At 33.8% G+C, this 18,667-nt stretch overlaps 1 protein-coding gene across 3 annotated transcripts; it reads left to right on the forward strand.

Moving 5' to 3' along the window:
- Nucleotides 1–4,174: 4,174 nt before the first annotated feature.
- LOC139902871 (cullin-associated NEDD8-dissociated protein 1-like) lies at nucleotides 4,175–7,983 on the forward strand. Of its 3 annotated transcripts, XM_071885542.1 has the most exons (11): nucleotides 4,175–4,317; nucleotides 4,522–4,657; nucleotides 4,735–4,849; nucleotides 5,423–5,477; nucleotides 5,552–5,600; nucleotides 5,969–6,192; nucleotides 6,323–6,349; nucleotides 6,531–6,699; nucleotides 7,064–7,141; nucleotides 7,234–7,372; nucleotides 7,654–7,983. In XM_071885542.1, exons 9-11 carry the CDS (start codon nucleotides 7,081–7,083, stop codon nucleotides 7,715–7,717), a joined length of 264 nt encoding a protein of 87 aa, XP_071741643.1. In that variant the 5' UTR covers nucleotides 4,175–4,317; nucleotides 4,522–4,657; nucleotides 4,735–4,849; nucleotides 5,423–5,477; nucleotides 5,552–5,600; nucleotides 5,969–6,192; nucleotides 6,323–6,349; nucleotides 6,531–6,699; nucleotides 7,064–7,080; the 3' UTR covers nucleotides 7,718–7,983. The 3 variants fall into 3 exon arrangements, with proteins under 3 accessions (XP_071741643.1, XP_071741642.1, XP_071741644.1); XM_071885541.1 differs by having other exon boundaries at nucleotides 4,175–4,657; XM_071885543.1 differs by having other exon boundaries at nucleotides 4,175–4,657; nucleotides 4,773–4,849.
- Nucleotides 7,984–18,667: the final 10,684 nt, after the last annotated feature.

The raw sequence follows: 18,667 nt of genomic DNA on the forward strand, positions 1-18,667 counted from the left end.
TACATCGCGAGGTATTTGACCTCTATATGATACGTTTTACAAACATTGCATTCGTTTTTAAAAGACAAACTTTCTTTACATCAAAAATTGACGGCATGCATACCATTTCATATTACATCCAACTATAATTGACTTAATATTAATCTTGATAAACTCAGCGACTCGAATGCAACGTCTTTCAAAGTATGTCATGAATGACTCCAGGTAATATCCTTAAAATGAGCTAATGCACAGCGGAAGATTTCTTTAATACCTGAGAATAAACATGCTTTAAAGTGTCAACTAAAAGGCTGGTGAGTTCATTAGTTTATCATAATCAATCATTTCTGTAATAGTAATAGACCACAAGATTTCAGTTTCCATAAATATCCGTACACTCGCAAGTGTTTAAAAGTATTCTATAAGTTGTAGGCACCCGGTAACAAGCCTTAACGTTCATGTTTTACTCTCTGAAGTACACCAGATCAGGTGTGTTTAAAATAACCTCGAAGTACTAAAGCATCCCATAGTCAGGATGGGGTTTGTCAGGCCCAATAGATCTATCTTTAGGATTCGCGCCTACCGTACATAGACAAGTAGTTTAATGTTACCAAGCTAAGGGTATATTTCTGGTTTAAACCCACGTAGAATTAGTTTTAGTACTTGTGCCTATTTCGTAAAATATTTATAAAACAGCGCATGTATTCTCAGCCCAAAAATATATATTGCAAAAGCAATTAAAAAGGGAGCAAATGAAACTCACAATACTGTATTTCGTAGCAATTATGTATAAGACGGCACTGAACAAGTGCAGGGTTTGTCTCGAATTCACGAACGTATCAATATTGTGATTCAATATTGCAGGAAAGTACGTAGACGCAACGAAAATGATAAACTTTAGGTTGACCTCACGAGCAATACCCTCGATCAATACCCATAACCTCCATAGCTATAACCCATAATTTCCTTAGCTCTATCCCGTTTGAAAACTTATTTTGAAATCATCTAAGTATAACTCCGTCGTAGTATTTTATGTATACTAATAATATCTTGAAATAATACAAAGAAAATATATATATATGTAATTCGATTGAGAGAGTTTAGAGAAATATATTTTCAAGTTTCTATGAAATAATGAAACCTATTGAATTCTATTTATAATAGATTTTTGAATTATTACAGTGAATTATTAAAGTATGAATTATTAAAGTGAATTATTAAAGTATGAATTATTAAAGTGAATTATTAAAGTGAATTATTAAAGTATGAATTATTAAAGTGAATTATTAAAGTGAATTATTAAAGTATGAATTATTAAAGTGAATTATTAAAGTGAATTATTAAAGTTAAAGTAAAATAAAAGTAAAGTAAAGGTAAAGTTAAAGTATAATAAAAGTATAAAACTATATACGTATAATACGCGTATAAATATATATAATATTAATTTAAATCGTTATATATATTTAATAAAATAAAATATAAATATCGTTATCTTTATCATACTGGTTAAGTAATGAGTTGTCAAAAGTGGTTCTAGATATTTATAAAAGATATATACGTTTTAATAATAAAGTTCTTTTTAAACTGAAAACGTTTTTTTGTACTTTTGAAACTAAATCCAATAAATATGATAATTTTGTTTTCCAAAACTAAATATATTTAAGAATCATTTTGTTAAAGGGTTAAAATAATGGAAATCGTTATATCACAAAACATTTTAGAAAAGTAGAATTATATATATTCATAATAGGTTTCAAGTTTTTAAATTACAGTCTGTTGGTGAAGCATGGGATAAAGTCCAAAGGTTAAATAAACGTATGAAATCATCTTAATGAAAAATGTTGAGTTACTTAACTTGTCGATACCCAACATCTAAGTTATTTACATTCCACGTTCTTATTTTCATATTAAATAAAATGAAAGTTAACATAGTTATCTTATCAAGGTCATGAGGAAAATATTATAAAACATGCCTTGGAAATTAAACAGGAATTTCCACTAACCCTTGTCTAGTTCTCGTTAATTGACACATTTGTTCTTATTTATAAATCACTTTACCATTTTCCGAATGTTGTCAAAAAGAATAGATTTCTTAAATCACAGTGGACCTCATAACATAGGCCCGTAATCATATCATAATGTATCTGATAATTCAATCATTTGATATTATCTCTTAATTCCGTCGATAAATATATCGAAACAAATATGTTCATGTAAAGTATCATATATCTAATACTTTGTTAATGTTTTCAGTTAATATTATATATTATATATACATATCTATATACTCATAATTGTTCCTGAATCGTCGAACACGATCAAAGGGTAATTGATTACATGAATGTAGTTCCAAACTTTTTGAGATTCAACATTACAAATTCTGCTTATCGTGTCGGAAACATATAAAGGTTAAGTTTAAATTTGGTCGGAAATTTCCGGGTCGTCACAAAAAAGTTGGTTCAGGGCGCAGAAATGGAAGAGTTCGGTGTCTTCATCAAAGACATTTGAATTTGGATGGTCCGAGTTCGAGTTTCGTAGTGCTCTTCTGGTATGAGTTTTTGTCATTTCGTTAGCCCCAAATTGTTTAGTTTTAAGCTCAGTTTTCCCAAGATGAGGCTCGGTATAGGTTGTTAATATGTTAGCCGCTTTCTAGGTACGAGCCTCATCGGGTTCTTTTTTGTATCTCTTGTTGTTGAAGACGTTTTCTTTTCGAAAACGTTTTCCGTTTTATATAAGTTTTTGTTATTTTGGTAAAAAAAATAAAAATAAAAAAATAAAAAATAAAAAATAAAGTAAACGGGTACATTTACATGAAACAACTAAAAATGTTGTGGTCCCCTCTGTTGTGCCAATTGAGGTGGCATTTTTCCCCCTCCAAAACACTACTAACTTTATAACAAACGAGGACTTGATAAAAAAAAAATGAAGCCCAATGAGACATACAAACCACAACATCCGAGCTCGAACAACAAACCCACGGGTCACGACAAACCGGCAAAAGCAAAATATACATGAAACAAGTAACGCCCAACAAGAAAATAAATACTAAACACACAAGACGAAAAGGGCAACCAAACAAACCAAGAAACAAGAGATACGAATCCATATATGGGAGAGTAACCATAACAAACAAACGAGGAGCCAAGTCTTAAAGATGCTAGAAGTTGAAACTTCAAATTCGGTTGATCACGTGATCGTTAATAAAAAGATTCTTTTCAAGAATTTGAAAAAACTTAAAAATAAATAGATTGTTAATGATTTTACGATTAGGCATGAAGTTGAGGAGATAATTTCGGATAATAATGGAACCGGCTTCTATGAAGGATTAGTGAAGCAAGGTCTATTACCACCTTTGACGGCAACTTTGATCAGTAACGGTCCGTCAAACGTCATATTATACAAGTTTGAAAACCGATCGGGTAAGGATGTTCGAGTTGAAACGGTTAATGGTAAAGTTGATATTGTGTACTTCCTTTTTCATGTTTGGTAGTTCTATATTTGTTTTGTTGTTTTCTTAAGTTGCAAGTTGTTCGTTTTTAGGGGTAGGTCTTTGAGTTTGCTTTGTGGTTGCTTCTCTTTTGTTTTGTTGTGTTCATTTGAGGTAAGCTCACACTATCATTAGGCTCGGTTGTAGATATCGTTCAATATTTTTTTATTTTTAGGACCTTCTTCTCTAGTCTGAGTCTAGCCGAGGTTTCAATTATAATCTTTGTTGGCATCTTTCATCTTTTGATGACATAGCCTTAGATATATAGTTTTCGTTTATTTTTATCAAAAGCTCAAAATATTATTGCAAACTTTTATCTATTTATTTATTTTGGCCAAAAACAAGAATCTTTTATATCTTTTATATATCTTTTATATCTTTTCTTTTATATTTTATATATAATAATATAAATATATAATATTATAATATATATATATATATATATATATATATATATATATATATATATATATATATATATATATATATATATATATATATATATATATATATCTGGATAAATCTCATACCTAATTCTGCCAGTTTTCAGCACCATATTACTTCTCACTAATCCTAATCCTAATTTTCTCCTAATTTTGAATTAAAAAAATCCCCTAAATACGTACAACTGAGGCGTGTCCTGATTAATCACGGAATGAATTCACACAGGAAAAAAAAACCCCACAAAATCATCTCATACGCCTCATCTTCAAACCCTAATACATCAAATAGCCATTACAATCACAAAATGCTATTGTGGATGAATCAGAGAATTAAGCGCCTTCAGACGGTTTTATCATGTGAATCGCAGAAGGATTAAATCATGTTAATCGCGATTTGTGATGTGAATGGTTAGTACAAATCGAACAATTATTCAGTTCAAACCACCGTTTTTAATATGTGTTTTTAAGGTTTCAAATCTATCATTCGCTCCAAATAAATTCTGGCGATTCATCGAGCAAAATTGCAGCAGCCATTATCAAGCACTACAATCACGGGTTCTTCGTTTCATCTCCTTCATTTGTTTCCTTCTTTGCTATGTGTATTTTTTTCAGGTTCATATCGTGTCTGAAGGTACCGATTGAGGATTTCTGCTCTTTTCCATCACTTAAATGGCACGCTGGCCAATAATTAGGGTTTGAGCCGCCGACAGCCGCAATTACCACCGTCGCCGCTGTTTTTGCCGTCCAGGTATACGATATTCCTGATTTGAATTTTTTTTTTTTTTCCTATTAATTTTTGTTGCTTTTTTAACCTTCTTACTTAAGGTTTCGGTTTGGGTTCGAATCAAATGGATCCTTTCCAGAATAGCAATTGGTTGATTGACTACAACACTCTAATCAATGATGTTACATTCACCGATTTTTTTTGGGGTGATCCCAGGTAACCTCATATACACAAACATATACAATGTTGATTAATGATTTAAGTAGTATTTGATTGATTGTATCTATGTGTAACCCAATTACGATTTCTATATCTGTAAATTCAGATTCTAGGGATTTGACATGCTGCTGATTTTGAGTAAAATGTATGTAGAATATTGAATATGCGATAGATTTAGGGTTAATCATATGATATCGAATATGCGATAGATTTAGGGTTAATCATATTATGTTATCTTCATTGTGTCAGGCTGTTTAAATTGCTTGGCATATCATGTATGTTTGTTCATTTGTTGTTTTTTAGAATTTGCTGAAAGTTATATTTTACATGGCATTTATTTGTGATAGTTTAAGAAAAGAATGAAATCTCAACTGAGTGGTTATAGGGTTAAGTTTTATTTTGTAATGTTGTGTTTTTTGTGATAAAGGTTTCATTTGTTGTTATTTACATTTAAGATGTAGTTTTCGAGCTGCCAATATTTGTCAAATGACGGTCGTTGGTAACTAGCAGTATTTGTTTGAGTTTACGTGTATATGTTCCTATTATACAATTTGTGCTTTCCCTTTTCAGGTTGTATTCGAAGTTACTTTCGCTTTTCAAACCTGCTCTTCAAATCGCTTTTCAGGTTGCTCAAGTACCTTCTGTTTGTTGTTTCATATATAGTATCAGTTTCCAAACCTTTTGCGTGTTTTGTCGCAGGCACAACTGGCCTTGGATCTAGCATATTTATGATGGATATGGTTCTAAGGTCGCTTACATTTGAATCATTTTGAATTTGGTGTATATCTTTAATTTGTGTCGTTTTTGTAACTGTCACGGAAATATCATTTCAGTTTTTTAAGTTTTAAACATGTGACATTAATGCTAAATATAGCGTGTTTGCTACTAAGAATACTGGGTGAGGGAAGAAATTGGTCTTTTAGGCTTTGAACTGGAGGCCATTTGTTTAGCTTCAAGTTAGTTAAGTATCAATGTTTGTATATTTAAAGCTTTTATTAGCTGTAGTCTGTTATATGTTTGCTAAAAAGAAAAGCTAACAGTACACAAAGTCAGATTTTTTATGAGTTTGTATCTTTCTGTAATGACTTACACAGATGAACCCTGTTTTGTTTGAAGGTATTTGAGTATTTTGCATCTATTAAGAGTATTGAAGGGGAAACTCATATGACACCAGGATATTTGATGCGTGCTATTGTACCTGTGTTTCCGCCGTCCGAGTCAAACATTGTAAGGGAAGGATCTCTTAGAGGGGAAAGGGAACCAGGGGAGTTGCATTGCGCCCCTTCAGAATTTTTTATGCCATTTGATGTAAACAACGATGGGCTCATATCTTTTAAAGAGTGAGTTAAATCATGTCTTTAGGATACAAGAATGTTTGCCTTTCATTGTTTGATAACTTTGTGCCTTTTGCCTATGGCATAGATATGATATCACATGGTTATGTATGCTAATACTGCATTTTCTCTACAGGTATATATATGAAACAGCAAACAGAAGGTACTTGAGCAAACAGAATATTGAAATCATTACTTGGAACAATCTATGAACATTATAGATATTTTGATTGATAAACTGCTTGAAGCTTTCTCTTACTCATTTTTTTGTTTCATTCAAATGCTTATTTGTTTATTACGTGTTGACTTTTTATTATGTTTTTTTTATTATTATATTTGTGCAGAAAGAACTGATACGAACGGTCGACCTTGGTCCTTTTAAGCATATAGTTGATGATAGTCTTGATTTGAGAAAAGCAGCTTTTGAATTTGTAGATACATTGCTCGACAATTGCCGAGATCAGTTCAACCCATCATCTTTTATTGTGCCTTACCTTCATTCTCGCCTTGAGGGTCAGAACATAATGATCACTCATCCATAATTGTACATTTATTGGATTTTTTAACAAATGTATACTCTAAACAAAACCTAAATTCAAGTTCATACTCAAGAGTCAAGAATTATTTTATACTATGTTTAGTTAGCGAAGTGGGTGGGTTGCGGAATGGGTCATAATGGGTTATCTTTTGTACAAGCAGATCCAGGCCGGGTTGACCCGTAACACTTTGTGTCCAGAATTCTATTGCTTTTTTGAATGTGGCTACTTAGGTGTTTGTATACACTCAGGGTGAACCTTATCAGGTGTACCCATTATTGATAAAATGGGTTCAGATTCCCACATCTAATATTAATATGACTTTTATCAATTTATTACAGATCATTATGATGTTAAGATGCCGTGTCATCTCATCCTCTCAAAACTTGCTGATAAGTGTCCTTCAGCTGTGCTAGCAGGTTTGTACTTTTTTTTCTTTATTGTTTTTAGCTGTTTAAAAGCATTTTTATATTAGCTAATACCGTTTTTTTTTTTTTTTAAATTTGGACAGTTTTAGATTCATTAGTGGACCCACTCCAGAAAAGTATTACTTTCAGGCCAAAGCAAGATGCTGTAAAGCAAGAAGTTGATCGCAACGAGGACATGATTAGGAGTGCCCTTAGAGCTATTGCATCTTTGAATCATATCAGGTTCTCTTTTATGGTTTATCCATTTATTTTTAATGTTTGTATGTACCTGATGATTGACAAACTATATGTATACATAGTTATAGTTATTGTTATTGTTAAGTTTTTACTATATGTATACATTTCAGATGGCTTCCTCATCTGAATCATTGTCTTTTTGGTTAATCTTTTAACTTGACAAATTTGACCCGTTAAGAGTAAAATAACCAAAAAATGAAATGTATCTTTAAATGGGTCAAGTTGCTACTTATACTCATCATCATAATCAGTTGTTCACTTTGCAGTGGAGGAGATTGCAGCCATAAGTTCAAGAATCCGATGGCTGAAATAGCAAAAGCACCACCCTAATTGAGGTCTTTGATTTCGCAATCTTATCAAACCGTAATTTGCTATCAATTTTAACATTTTCGATTACTCTAAGTTAGATCTGTCGTGCAACGCACGAGCTCTAAAATCTATAATTATATTTTTATTTTATTGTTTATTTTTTTATTATGTTATATATTTCCATTTTCATTATTATTCTTACAGTGACTTCTGTTTTTATGTAAAGATACATTGTATTTGTATAGATGTTGGTATGTTTAAATGGTGGTTATATGGGTTTGCTTGTATGTTAGAAATTTTAGTAGTTTTAATGTTCGTTGGTGGAATGTGCACTGAAAATCGTTTCCTTTCATTTTTTCTTTACAAAGGTTCTATATTTTAATGTTTGTAGACTTTTCAGAGGTTTCTTATGTTTGTGAACTCTCATAATATACTTTGTAAATCTGTTCACTATTCATTCTCATTTCATGAGTAATGCAATTTAAATATAGCGACATTCTGAATTTGCGTTTTCTGAGAATGAAGTTTTCAAGTTTTTATTGAATAGCTGTGTAATGCACGGGCTCTACAAGAAAGTTCTGCAACGTCTTCGGTCATTTTTCACGGTTAGTATTTATTTATATTTACTATTGTCTTATTTGTCATGTGTAGTTTGACTCTTGTTTTGAAAAATGTATATGACAATTGTTAGTTACAGTATATTATAACACAGTTAGTATATTACTCCGTATAACATAGTTATATGTTGCTGTAATGCATCTTAACCCATTTTTACTTTTTTCATGTATCAAATCATGTCTCTTTCATGGATAGTTTTTTACCTGCCAAACTAATTCAACTTGATATTCCTGCCCAAGTTTCTTAGATCTGAGGTTGCTAAGATAAACTCCTTGCTAAGGTCACCAAAACGCATATATGCAATATCAGGAACAAAGGTACACCCAACAACTATATTAAATTATGGTGTTCAGCCCTTTTATATTCGTTCTATAAAAGGCTATGATATGATCATATGTTTTGAGTTCATAAAATTATATTATCTAAATGCAATTTTTTATATTTTAGTATTAAAAAAAGCTATGAAATGATCATAATTCAATCATGATCTTTTTCAGGGCAAATGTTAACCTATCGGTATTAGTGACTGCTCCAAATACTTTGTCGGGTGGTTGTGGCAACCGTAAAACAACAATAACGATTTGAGAAATTTAATGCTATCTATTTAAGAGACAATTTCATAAATCTGTCGTGCAATACACGTGATCTTAACACAAAATTGTATCAGTGTGTTTTTGACTAACTTTAGTTTTGATTTAGTTTTGAATGACTATCAATAACTCATCGTTACATTATAAGGCTATTAAATCATAGCGTTTGTGAAACTCATTTTTAGCATTTCTTTAGTTTCAATACATATACTACTAACGTGTTTCATCATTAAACTGATATCAGGTACAAACAATACTGTAGAAATACTAACGGTTACGAAAACTATAGCATTTTACAGCTCAATTTTTTCGTGATTAAGAGTCGTCCTGCAACGCACGAGCTCTTATGGATTCACACGTTTCCGAAAAGAAAAAATCAACTAAAAAAGGGCACCAAATGTTTATTCCAATACCTATACAAAGAACATGTTTTTTATCTATTAATTGTTTACAGGAATCAATAACAAGAAATTGTGTTATAAAGAACTGAATGAAAATATATTTTAAACATTATTCTTTGTACTTTACAAATTTTACGCAAAACATTATTTAAGAAAATGACCGAATAAGATCATTATTTCATATACATTTACAATATACTTCTTATGTTTTTCGGATGAGTACCCGTCCAACGGACGAGCTCATAAATCTAGTATATTAAATAAACAAATCACACGGCCAGTAAAACAATGGTCCAACCCAATATTACTTACATCTACCCATCTATTTTTAGAACAAACGGAAACAGAGGGCCCAACAACAACAACAACAACCAACAAAAAAAAAAAAAACAAAAACAAAAAAACAAACAGATCTAGCCTTAATCAGTTACATATATGTGTATAACTTAAACCATACCAAAAAACAGCATAGTAACAAGAAAAACAACCTGGACAATTACAACAAGATCCAAAGATTTAAATCCCATAAGTAAAAACATCTTCACTCCTATAGCACATTGGAACGATTTCATCTTTACCTTCATCACTATACTCTTCCAACACATGAAAATTTGATGGTTAAACAAAGCATCATTCCTAGGGAGCCAAATACACCAAAACGTAGTTGGACCGACTAGCCTCACAAATTTCGCTACTTTAATCCCATACCTGTACCCCAATCCTCCGTGAATGACCCAATAGAGAAAAGGATCACCCATCTAATATTTGACTGTTGGAATAAGGCGATCCAAATCAGGTTTGCCCATGAACAATGGAGCAACATATGTGAGACTGATTCTAAAGCACCAATAACACGCCAAGTTCTGACCATCTCTGGAAAAACACATCTTTGAAAAGAATGTTGTAAATTTAGTGTAATTTTGGCTTTTAATCTACACTTGTAAATGGGTTTGGAGGTACGGAGTGTACACCCATTAAGTGATAGATTACCCGAACCCAAAAGTGGTTTTTCATTATTTACTATCATGACTTGATCTACCTGAAATTTGACTAAGTGTTTTCAGTACTAAGTTTTCTTAGTAAGCTGAAATTTGGCTAAGTGTTTTGTGCTGGTTGTTCTGCATTGCTGGTCCTTGTACTGGTTGTTCTGCATTGCTGGTCCTTGTGCTGGTTGTTCTGCATTGCTGGTCCCTGTGCTGGTTGTTCTGCGCAGCTGGTCCCTGTGCTGGTTGTTCTGCGCAGCTGGTCCCCGTGCTGGTTGTTCTGCGCAGCTGGTCCCTGTGCTGGTTGTTCTGCGCAGCTGGTCTTGTTTGCTGGTTCCTCTGCGCTGCTGGTCCTGTATGCTGACTTTTGCGCTGCTGGTCCTGTTTGCTGATTTTTGCGCTGCTGGTCCTTTTGCAGTGCTGGTTCTTAAGAGACAGCAGTAAGAAAACACTTAACACAATTTTGAGTGATTACGGAAGAATTATTCTTGCACCCACTTTTGCTTTAGTGGTTGAAGGAATAATACTTGTTTATTATAAAGTGATCACTCATGCTTTGATAGTTGTAAAATATAATATTTGTTTATTGTAAAAGTAACAACTTTTACTTTAATGATGGAAGTGATAATATTTGTTTATAGAAATATTCTTCCTGTAACCACTTTTGAATATTATAGAAGATACTTTTATTAATCAATCGGCCAATTGATTTTAATAAAAGACTCTTTCATGATTAAGGGTGTATATAAATATATTAACCAATATGCATGAGAAAGATACACAAGTTACGAACACCAAAATATTCTTCTGCAAAAGGAATTCTTGTTTCTGCCAAAACAAGAATTTAATCTCTGTCTTATCCCAAAGTGATATTCGTGTAACCCAGGCTATAAGGGTCGAATAATTACTTTCGGAAAGTGATACCACGATTCAGTGATTTATCCGGCTATCGATTATTTTACCCTACACGAAAGAATTTAATAAAACCTCCAACAATCGAAAGTAATTATTCGACCCTTAATCATGGCGGCTACGATGAAACACATGACGGCGAATTTCTCCAAACTTGATAAGTTTGAGGGAATTGATTTTAGGAGATGGCAAAAGAAGATGCACTTCTTTCTGAGCAGCATGAGTGTGGTGTACGTACTCAGCACACCAATTCCTGAAGATCATGGTGATGATGCCACTATTGAACAAATTCGGAAAATGTGCAAGTGGGAGAACGATGACTACATCGCTAGAGGTTTAATCCTCAATGGTATGGCTGATTCCCTTTTTGATATTTACCTAAATGTTGAATCTTTTAAAGAACTATGGGACTGTTTAGAAACCAAGTATATGTCTGAGGATGCTTCTAGTAAAAAGTTCCTTGTGAGTAATTTTAATAATTACAAGATGGTCGATTCTAGACCGGTCTTGGAACAATACAATGAGCTCATTCGTATACTTGGCCAATTCACACAACATAAGATGAACATGGATGAGTCTATTCAAGTCTCAAGCATAATTGATAAACTACCTCCATCTTGGAAAGAATTTAAACATTCTTTGAAACATAAGAAGGAGGAGTTAACTCTTGTTGAGTTGGGTAGTCATCTGCGTATTGAGGAATCCCTCGGGTTGCAGGATAATGACAAGCCAAAGAGCAACGAAGTTGCTTGTACGGCTGTTGTCAATATGGTGGAACATAAAAAGTTCACTAGTAATAATGACAAAAAGGGCAAACGTAAACATCAAGGTTATAACAAGGCTAATCCGAACAAGAAGTCTAAATTGACTTGTTGGAAGTGTGGTAAAACTGGACACATGAAAAAGGATTGCAAGGTTATTTTTGGTAATAATAATGCCAAAGGATCTAGCACAAGCGGTTCGGGAAATGGTTTAAACAACCACAACTCGAAAGGTCAGAATATATTTAATAATTCAAATGAGAATTATTATGTTTCATATATATCTGAGGCTTATTTTGTGCAGGATGATGATTTCGCGTGGTGGGTTGACTCGGGAGCCACCACCCATGTATGCAAGGATAGATTTTGGTTCAAGACTTACGAGTCCGTGACTGATAGATCAATTCTTCATATGGGAAATGAGTCAACAGCCTCTGTTCATGGACGTGGAAGTGTGGATTTGTGTTTTAGTTCTGGAAAAACTATTTGTTTGTTTGATGTTTTGCATGTACCACAAATAAGGAAAAATTTGGTTTCCAGTAGTGTGTTAAATTGTTGTGGTTATAAACAAGTGATTGAATCTGATAAGTTTGTTTTGTCAAAACATGGTATGTTTGTTGGTTTTGGTTATTTATGCAATAGAATGTTTAGACTTAACATTAATCACTTGAATGTTAATTTTGCTTTTATATCTACTTCTAGCATAAATAATTCTACACTTTGGCATGCTAGACTAGGACATGTACACTTTAAAAGAATGCAAGATATGTCTAAAGATGGATTAATACCGGCCTTTGACATGAACAATGAAAAGTGTAAAACGTGTATGTTAACAAAGATCACTAAGAAACCATTTCAAAATGTACATCGTGATACTGAAATTTTGGAATTAATACATAGTGATTTATGTGATTTGCATGCTACTCCTACTTTAGGGAACAAGAAATATTTTGTGACTTTTATTGATGATGCTTCTAGATTTTGCTATGTTTATTTGTTACATACTAAGGATGAAGCATTAGATAAATTTAAAATATTTAAAACTGAAGTAGAATTACAACAAAAGGCTTTGATTAAAAGACTTAGAACGGATAGGGGAGGTGAATACATTGACCAATCGTATTTCCAATCCGTTGGTATTATCCATGAGACCACAGCTCCATATACTCCACAACAAAATGGTATATCTGAAAGGAAGAATAGGGTCCTTAAGGAAATGGTTAATTCCATGTTATCCTATTCGGGTTTAAGTGAAGGATTTTGGGGGGAAGCTATGTTAACAGCTTGTTATTTGCTTAATAGAGTTCCTAACAAAAGAAACAAGATTACACCTTATGAACTTCGGAATAAAAGGAAACCTAACTTGAATTATCTCCGGGTATGGGGTTGTAGGGCGGTTGTAAGACTACCTGATTCCAAGAAGAAAAGTTTAGGTGAAAGAGGTATAGATTGCATATTTGTTAGATATGTTGAACATTCCAAGGCATATAGGTTCTATGTAATAGAGCCTAATGAGTTTGTCTCAATCAATTCTGTGATTGATTCAAGGGATGCAATCTTTGATGAAAATCGATTTTCATCTATACCTAGACCAAAGGATATGATTCCAAGTAATAATGGAATCAATAAGGATTGTAATGATGAAGTCTCTGAAAAGGCTGTTGATCAGTCACTTGAGCTTCGGAAAAGCAAAAGAAAAAGGAAACCTAAATCATTTGGACCAGATTTTCAACTATACTTAGTTGAAGGTTCTAGGGATGATGTTTCTACCCAATATTCGTATTGTTTCAATGTTGATGATGATCCTAAAACATATGATGAAGCAATGAGGTCTCAGGATGTTGCATTCTGGAAAGAGGCAATTAATGATGAGATGGATTCTATCATGGGCAATAACACTTGGGTGTTAGCTGATCTACCTCCTGGTTGCAAACCTTTGGGTTGCAAATGGATCTTCAAAAAGAAGATGAAGGTGGATGGAACTATTGAAAAATTCAAGGCAAGGTTAGTCATTCAAGGCTTTAGACAAAAGTCTGGAATTGACTATTTTGATACTTATGCTCCCGTGGCACGTATCACTACCATTAGACTGCTGATTGCTTTGGCTACGATTCACAATCTAGTTATTCACCAGATGGATGTGAAGACATCATTCTTGAATGGTGAATTGGATGAGGAGGTTTATATGAACCAACCTCAGGGCTTTGTCATGCCAGGAAATGAAGGCAAGGTGTGCAAACTTGTAAAATCCTTATATGGTTTGAAACAAGCACCCAAGCAATGGCATCAAAAGTTTGATGAAGTGATTGTATCTAGTGGTTTTAAATTAAACCAAGCAGATAAATGTGTATATAGTAAATTTGATGATTCTGGTAAAGGAGTTATAATTTGTCTATATGTTGATGACATGTTAATCTTTGGGACTGACCAAAGTCAGGTTGATTTAACAAAAGAATTTTTGTCATCAAAATTCTCCATGAAAGATATGGGGGAGGCTGACGTTATCCTTGGCATTAGGATCAAACGTGAAAGCAAAGAAATTTCGATTTGTCAATCTCATTATATTGAGAAGGTGTTGAAAAAGTTCAATTGCTTTGAATGTAATCCTGTGAGTACCCCTGTTGATCCAAGTGAGAAGCTTATGCCTAATCAAGGTGAAGCTGTATCACAACTTGAGTATTCTCAGGTGATTGGCTGTTTGATGTACGCCATGACTTGTACAAGGCCGGATATTGCTTTTGCTGTGGGAAAACTGAGTAGATATACTAGTAATCCTAGTACTCATCACTGGCAAGCAATTAGGCGGGTACTGAAGTACTTGAAGAAAACTATGGACTATAGTTTATCTTATAATGGGTTTCCTTCGGTAATAGAAGGATATTCTGATGCGAGTTGGATAACCAATATTGAAGATCATTCTTCAACGAGTGGTTGGGTGTTCTTGCTTGGGGGAGGTGCTATTTCATGGGCTTCTAAGAAGCAGACATGTATTACCAACTCAAAATGTAATCTGAGTTTGTTGCTTTAGCTGCTGCTGGTAAAGAAGGAGAATGGCTTAGAAACTTGATCCATGAGATACCATTATGGCTTAAACCTATAGCACCCATGTCTATCCATTGTGATAGTGCTGCGACATTGGCAAAGGCTTATAGCCAGATGTACAATGGAAAGTCTAGACACTTAGGTGTCAGACATAGCATGATTCGTGAACTCATCATGAATGGGGTGATTTCTATAGTGTTCGTGAGGTCACAACAGAATTTAGCTGATCACTTGACGAAGGGATTGGCAAGAGACTTGGTGAACAAGTCTGCTGTGGGGATGGGTTTAAAGTCCACATAAATTTCTAATTATAAGATACCCAATTCCCTTCTGATGAAAATTAGAAGTTGAATTCAATGTGGAAGGCTTATACTTAGAAATTTGGAGTACAAAATTTTGTATCATCCCAAGGTAAGGTATGTACTCGGACCTGTTGAAGGTGAGGATGAAGTTTAGCTTCTTAATGGTTTATTTGAAAAAGTGCAATAGCAGGTGCATGACTGAAATGAACTACCTATGTGAATGTGAAGTTTTGCCGCTTCAACAAAGCTTGGACTTTTGCTTTAGATACATTCATGAATGGATATGGACACATGGCTTGTAAAGTGTCAGGATAGCTTTAGAGTATTTGAAAACTTATGTGTATGTTATTTTCAGTTATTCAAATGGGTTGAAGGGTTCAATTCTTAGAACACCCCGATTCTCGAATATTTGGAATGTGTAATGTACTAAGGTGAAAATTCAATCTTCAAGATATTTTCATTTATGCATGAGTTTTGTTTTAATTTGTTTAATTCTCATGAAACGAATTGCACTAAATTGGGGAGGATTGTTGTAAATTTAGTGTAATTTTGAGTTTTAATCTACACTTGTAAATGGGTTTGGAGGTACGGAGTGTACACCCATTAAGTGATAGATTACCCGAACCCAAAAGTGGTTTTCCATTATTTACTATCATGACTTGGTCTACCTGAAATTTGACTAAGTGTTTTCAGTACTAAGTTTTCTTAGTAAGCTGAAATTTGGCTAAGTGTTTTGTGCTGGTTGTTCTGTATTGCTGGTCCTTGTACTGGTTGTTCTGCATTGCTGGTCCCTGTGCTGGTTGTTCTGCGCAGCTGGTCCCTGTGCTGGTTGTTCTGCGCAGCTGGTCCCTGTGCTGGTTGTTCTGCGCAGCTGGTCCCCGTGCTGGTTGTTCTGCGCAGCTGGTCCCTGTGCTGGTTGTTCTGCGCAGCTGGTCTTGTTTGCTGGTTCCTCTGCGCTGCTGGTCCTGTATGCTGACTTTTGCGCTGCTGGTCCTGTTTGCTGATTTTTGCGCTGCTGGTCCTTTTGCAGTGCTGGTTCTTAAGAGACAGCAGTAAGAAAACACTTAACACAATTTTGAGTGATTACGGAAGAATTATTCTTGCACCCACTTTTGCTTTAGTGGTTGAAGGAATAATACTTGTTTATTATAAAGTGATCACTCATGCTTTGATAGTTGTAAAATATAATATTTGTTTATTGTAAAAGTAACAACTTTTACTTTAATGATGGAAGTGATAATATTTGTTTATAGAAATATTCTTCCTGTAACCACTTTTGAATATTATAGAAGATACTTTTATTAATCAATCGGCCAATTGATTTTAATAAAAGACTCTTTCATGATTAAGGGTGTATATAAATATATTAACCAATATGCATGAGAAAGATACACAAGTTACGAACACCAAAATATTCTTCTGCAAAAGGAATTCTTGTTTCTGCCAAAACAAGAATTTAATCTCTGTCTTATCCCAAAGTGATATTCGTGTAACCCAGGCTATAAGGGTCGAATAATTACTTTCGGAAAGTGATACCACGATTCAGTGATTTATCCGGCTATCGATTATTTTACCCTACACGAAAGAATTTAATAAAACCTCCAACAAAGAACACGCCTAAACCTCATTTTTATTTGAGAACCGAGAACATTAGCCAATTTTATCCACGCCATTTTCTGTTTAACCCCATCTCTTCCACAAAAGAAGGAAGCCCTTATTTTCTCGATGGCATTTAAAACTGTTTGTGGCATTTGAACAAATAAAGGTAATATATTTGAAGGCTAGCGAGCACAAACTTGATTAAAGTGAGAGGACCTTCATAAGATACTAGATTAGCCTTCAAAGTGGAGAGCCTTTCTTTTAAATTTTTAACAAACGACTGCCAACTAGATATTAAGTTCATATTAAAACCAACGGGCAAAGCAAGGTAAAGAAATGGAAAGTTACCTAGAGCGCATCCCAAAAAACTTGCCACGATTTTTTGTAAAAGGGGAATGGTTGTCCCAATCTGAAAAAATCACAACATCGTAAAACAAATCACAACATCGACAACGTTAAAAAGGTGCGAAAAACTAAACCCATTTGTCCCAACTCCAACCCCTTATAAACTTACCATATTTGCTGGCTTCTTAAAGAAGTAAGTGAAGACCCTCCATAACTATGATAAATTGGAAGGTCTGAGTAGATCACTTTGTCTTAAACCCCTTTTTATAAGAAATTATGCGGTGGGAGCAATCGATAACAACGTAATGTAAAACTACTCCTAGAAATTACTCACATTCTTAAATACCTCTTAAAATATGCAAATCATTTGTATCTGATGTGATGTTATGACTGTTATGTTACCTGGCGTTTTTAAATATCTCGGATTGTGTAGTGTAGTTTAAATGGATTAGTATGCGAAACTCAAAATTGAAATGCGAAACTGAAAACTGAAAACTGAAACGCGAAACTTAAAATTGGAATGCGAAACTGCTGAAAACATAAACGCAAAACTAAAAACCGAGAACTTTACAGGCTCGGCCTGTTGGACCATATACAAAACTCATTAGACCCGCCTCTATTATCTATTTGTTGTACTTAGGATTTTGACCTAATTGACACTTTTCTTAATATCTGTCTAAGACCTAATGGGTTTTAAACAAACCCGTTTTTAGGACTTTGAGTTTGCTTTGCTAGATAGGAAAGCCTGATTATAGCCTACCAAATACATATCGAAAACAAAAGTAACACATATGTCTCCTCTTCTAACCAGATAACTACTCAGGTTTGAAGGCTAATACTCCTGAAAGAAACCCTAAATCATACTGTAGACCAAACTGATAAATGTAGAATGTATCCTCAAGAATGCCATTATCAAAAGGTATTCTTATCATCAACAAAGGGATTTAAAAAGCAGAGCATGGATTAAGAGAGCTATGCGACAAACAGCATTTTGGTATAGGATAAGACAAAGATCAGGGTTCCTAAGCAGAATCAAAACCACATGCTTATTACTCGTTTGTTCTTGCATCTGAGAACAATTGTGCAGATACTAATGAAGGATCTAATGGCAAAATAAGAATGCGTAGTAAACCAGGAACAAAATCACAGATAACTAAAGCTCACAGCTTTAAACTCAAACTTTTATTAGATCGATAAATACAAAAATAAAAATAAAAAAACTGAACAAAAATAACCTACAGGAGTTCTATTTATACTAATGGACTACAAGTCCATATTGAATTCAAAGGGGAGTGATGTACCGGCATTCATGAAGCGAATAAATGATCGTTGTTTTCTACTTTTCTGGTACAGAATCACAAAACGGGCACATGGTGCATATACCACGTTTTCCAGATTCACTCGGGTAGGACCTCTAT

This window comes from Rutidosis leptorrhynchoides, chromosome 3 (assembly GCF_046630445.1).
Source record: "Rutidosis leptorrhynchoides isolate AG116_Rl617_1_P2 chromosome 3, CSIRO_AGI_Rlap_v1, whole genome shotgun sequence".
Classification (NCBI taxonomy): Eukaryota; Viridiplantae; Streptophyta; class Magnoliopsida; order Asterales; family Asteraceae; genus Rutidosis; species Rutidosis leptorrhynchoides.

Bases quoted from the DNA above. Each gene is read 5' to 3' on its own strand.
- LOC139902871 (XM_071885541.1), top strand. From the start codon at position 7,081: ATGCCGTGTCATCTCATCCTCTCAAAACTTGCTGATAAGTGTCCTTCA. The intron at 7,142-7,233 runs GTTTGTACTTTT...AAATTTGGACAG, and splicing joins TCCTTCAGCTGTGCTAGCAG to TTTTAGATTCATTAGTGGAC. The intron at 7,373-7,653 runs GTTCTCTTTTAT...TTCACTTTGCAG, and splicing joins GCATCTTTGAATCATATCAG to TGGAGGAGATTGCAGCCATA.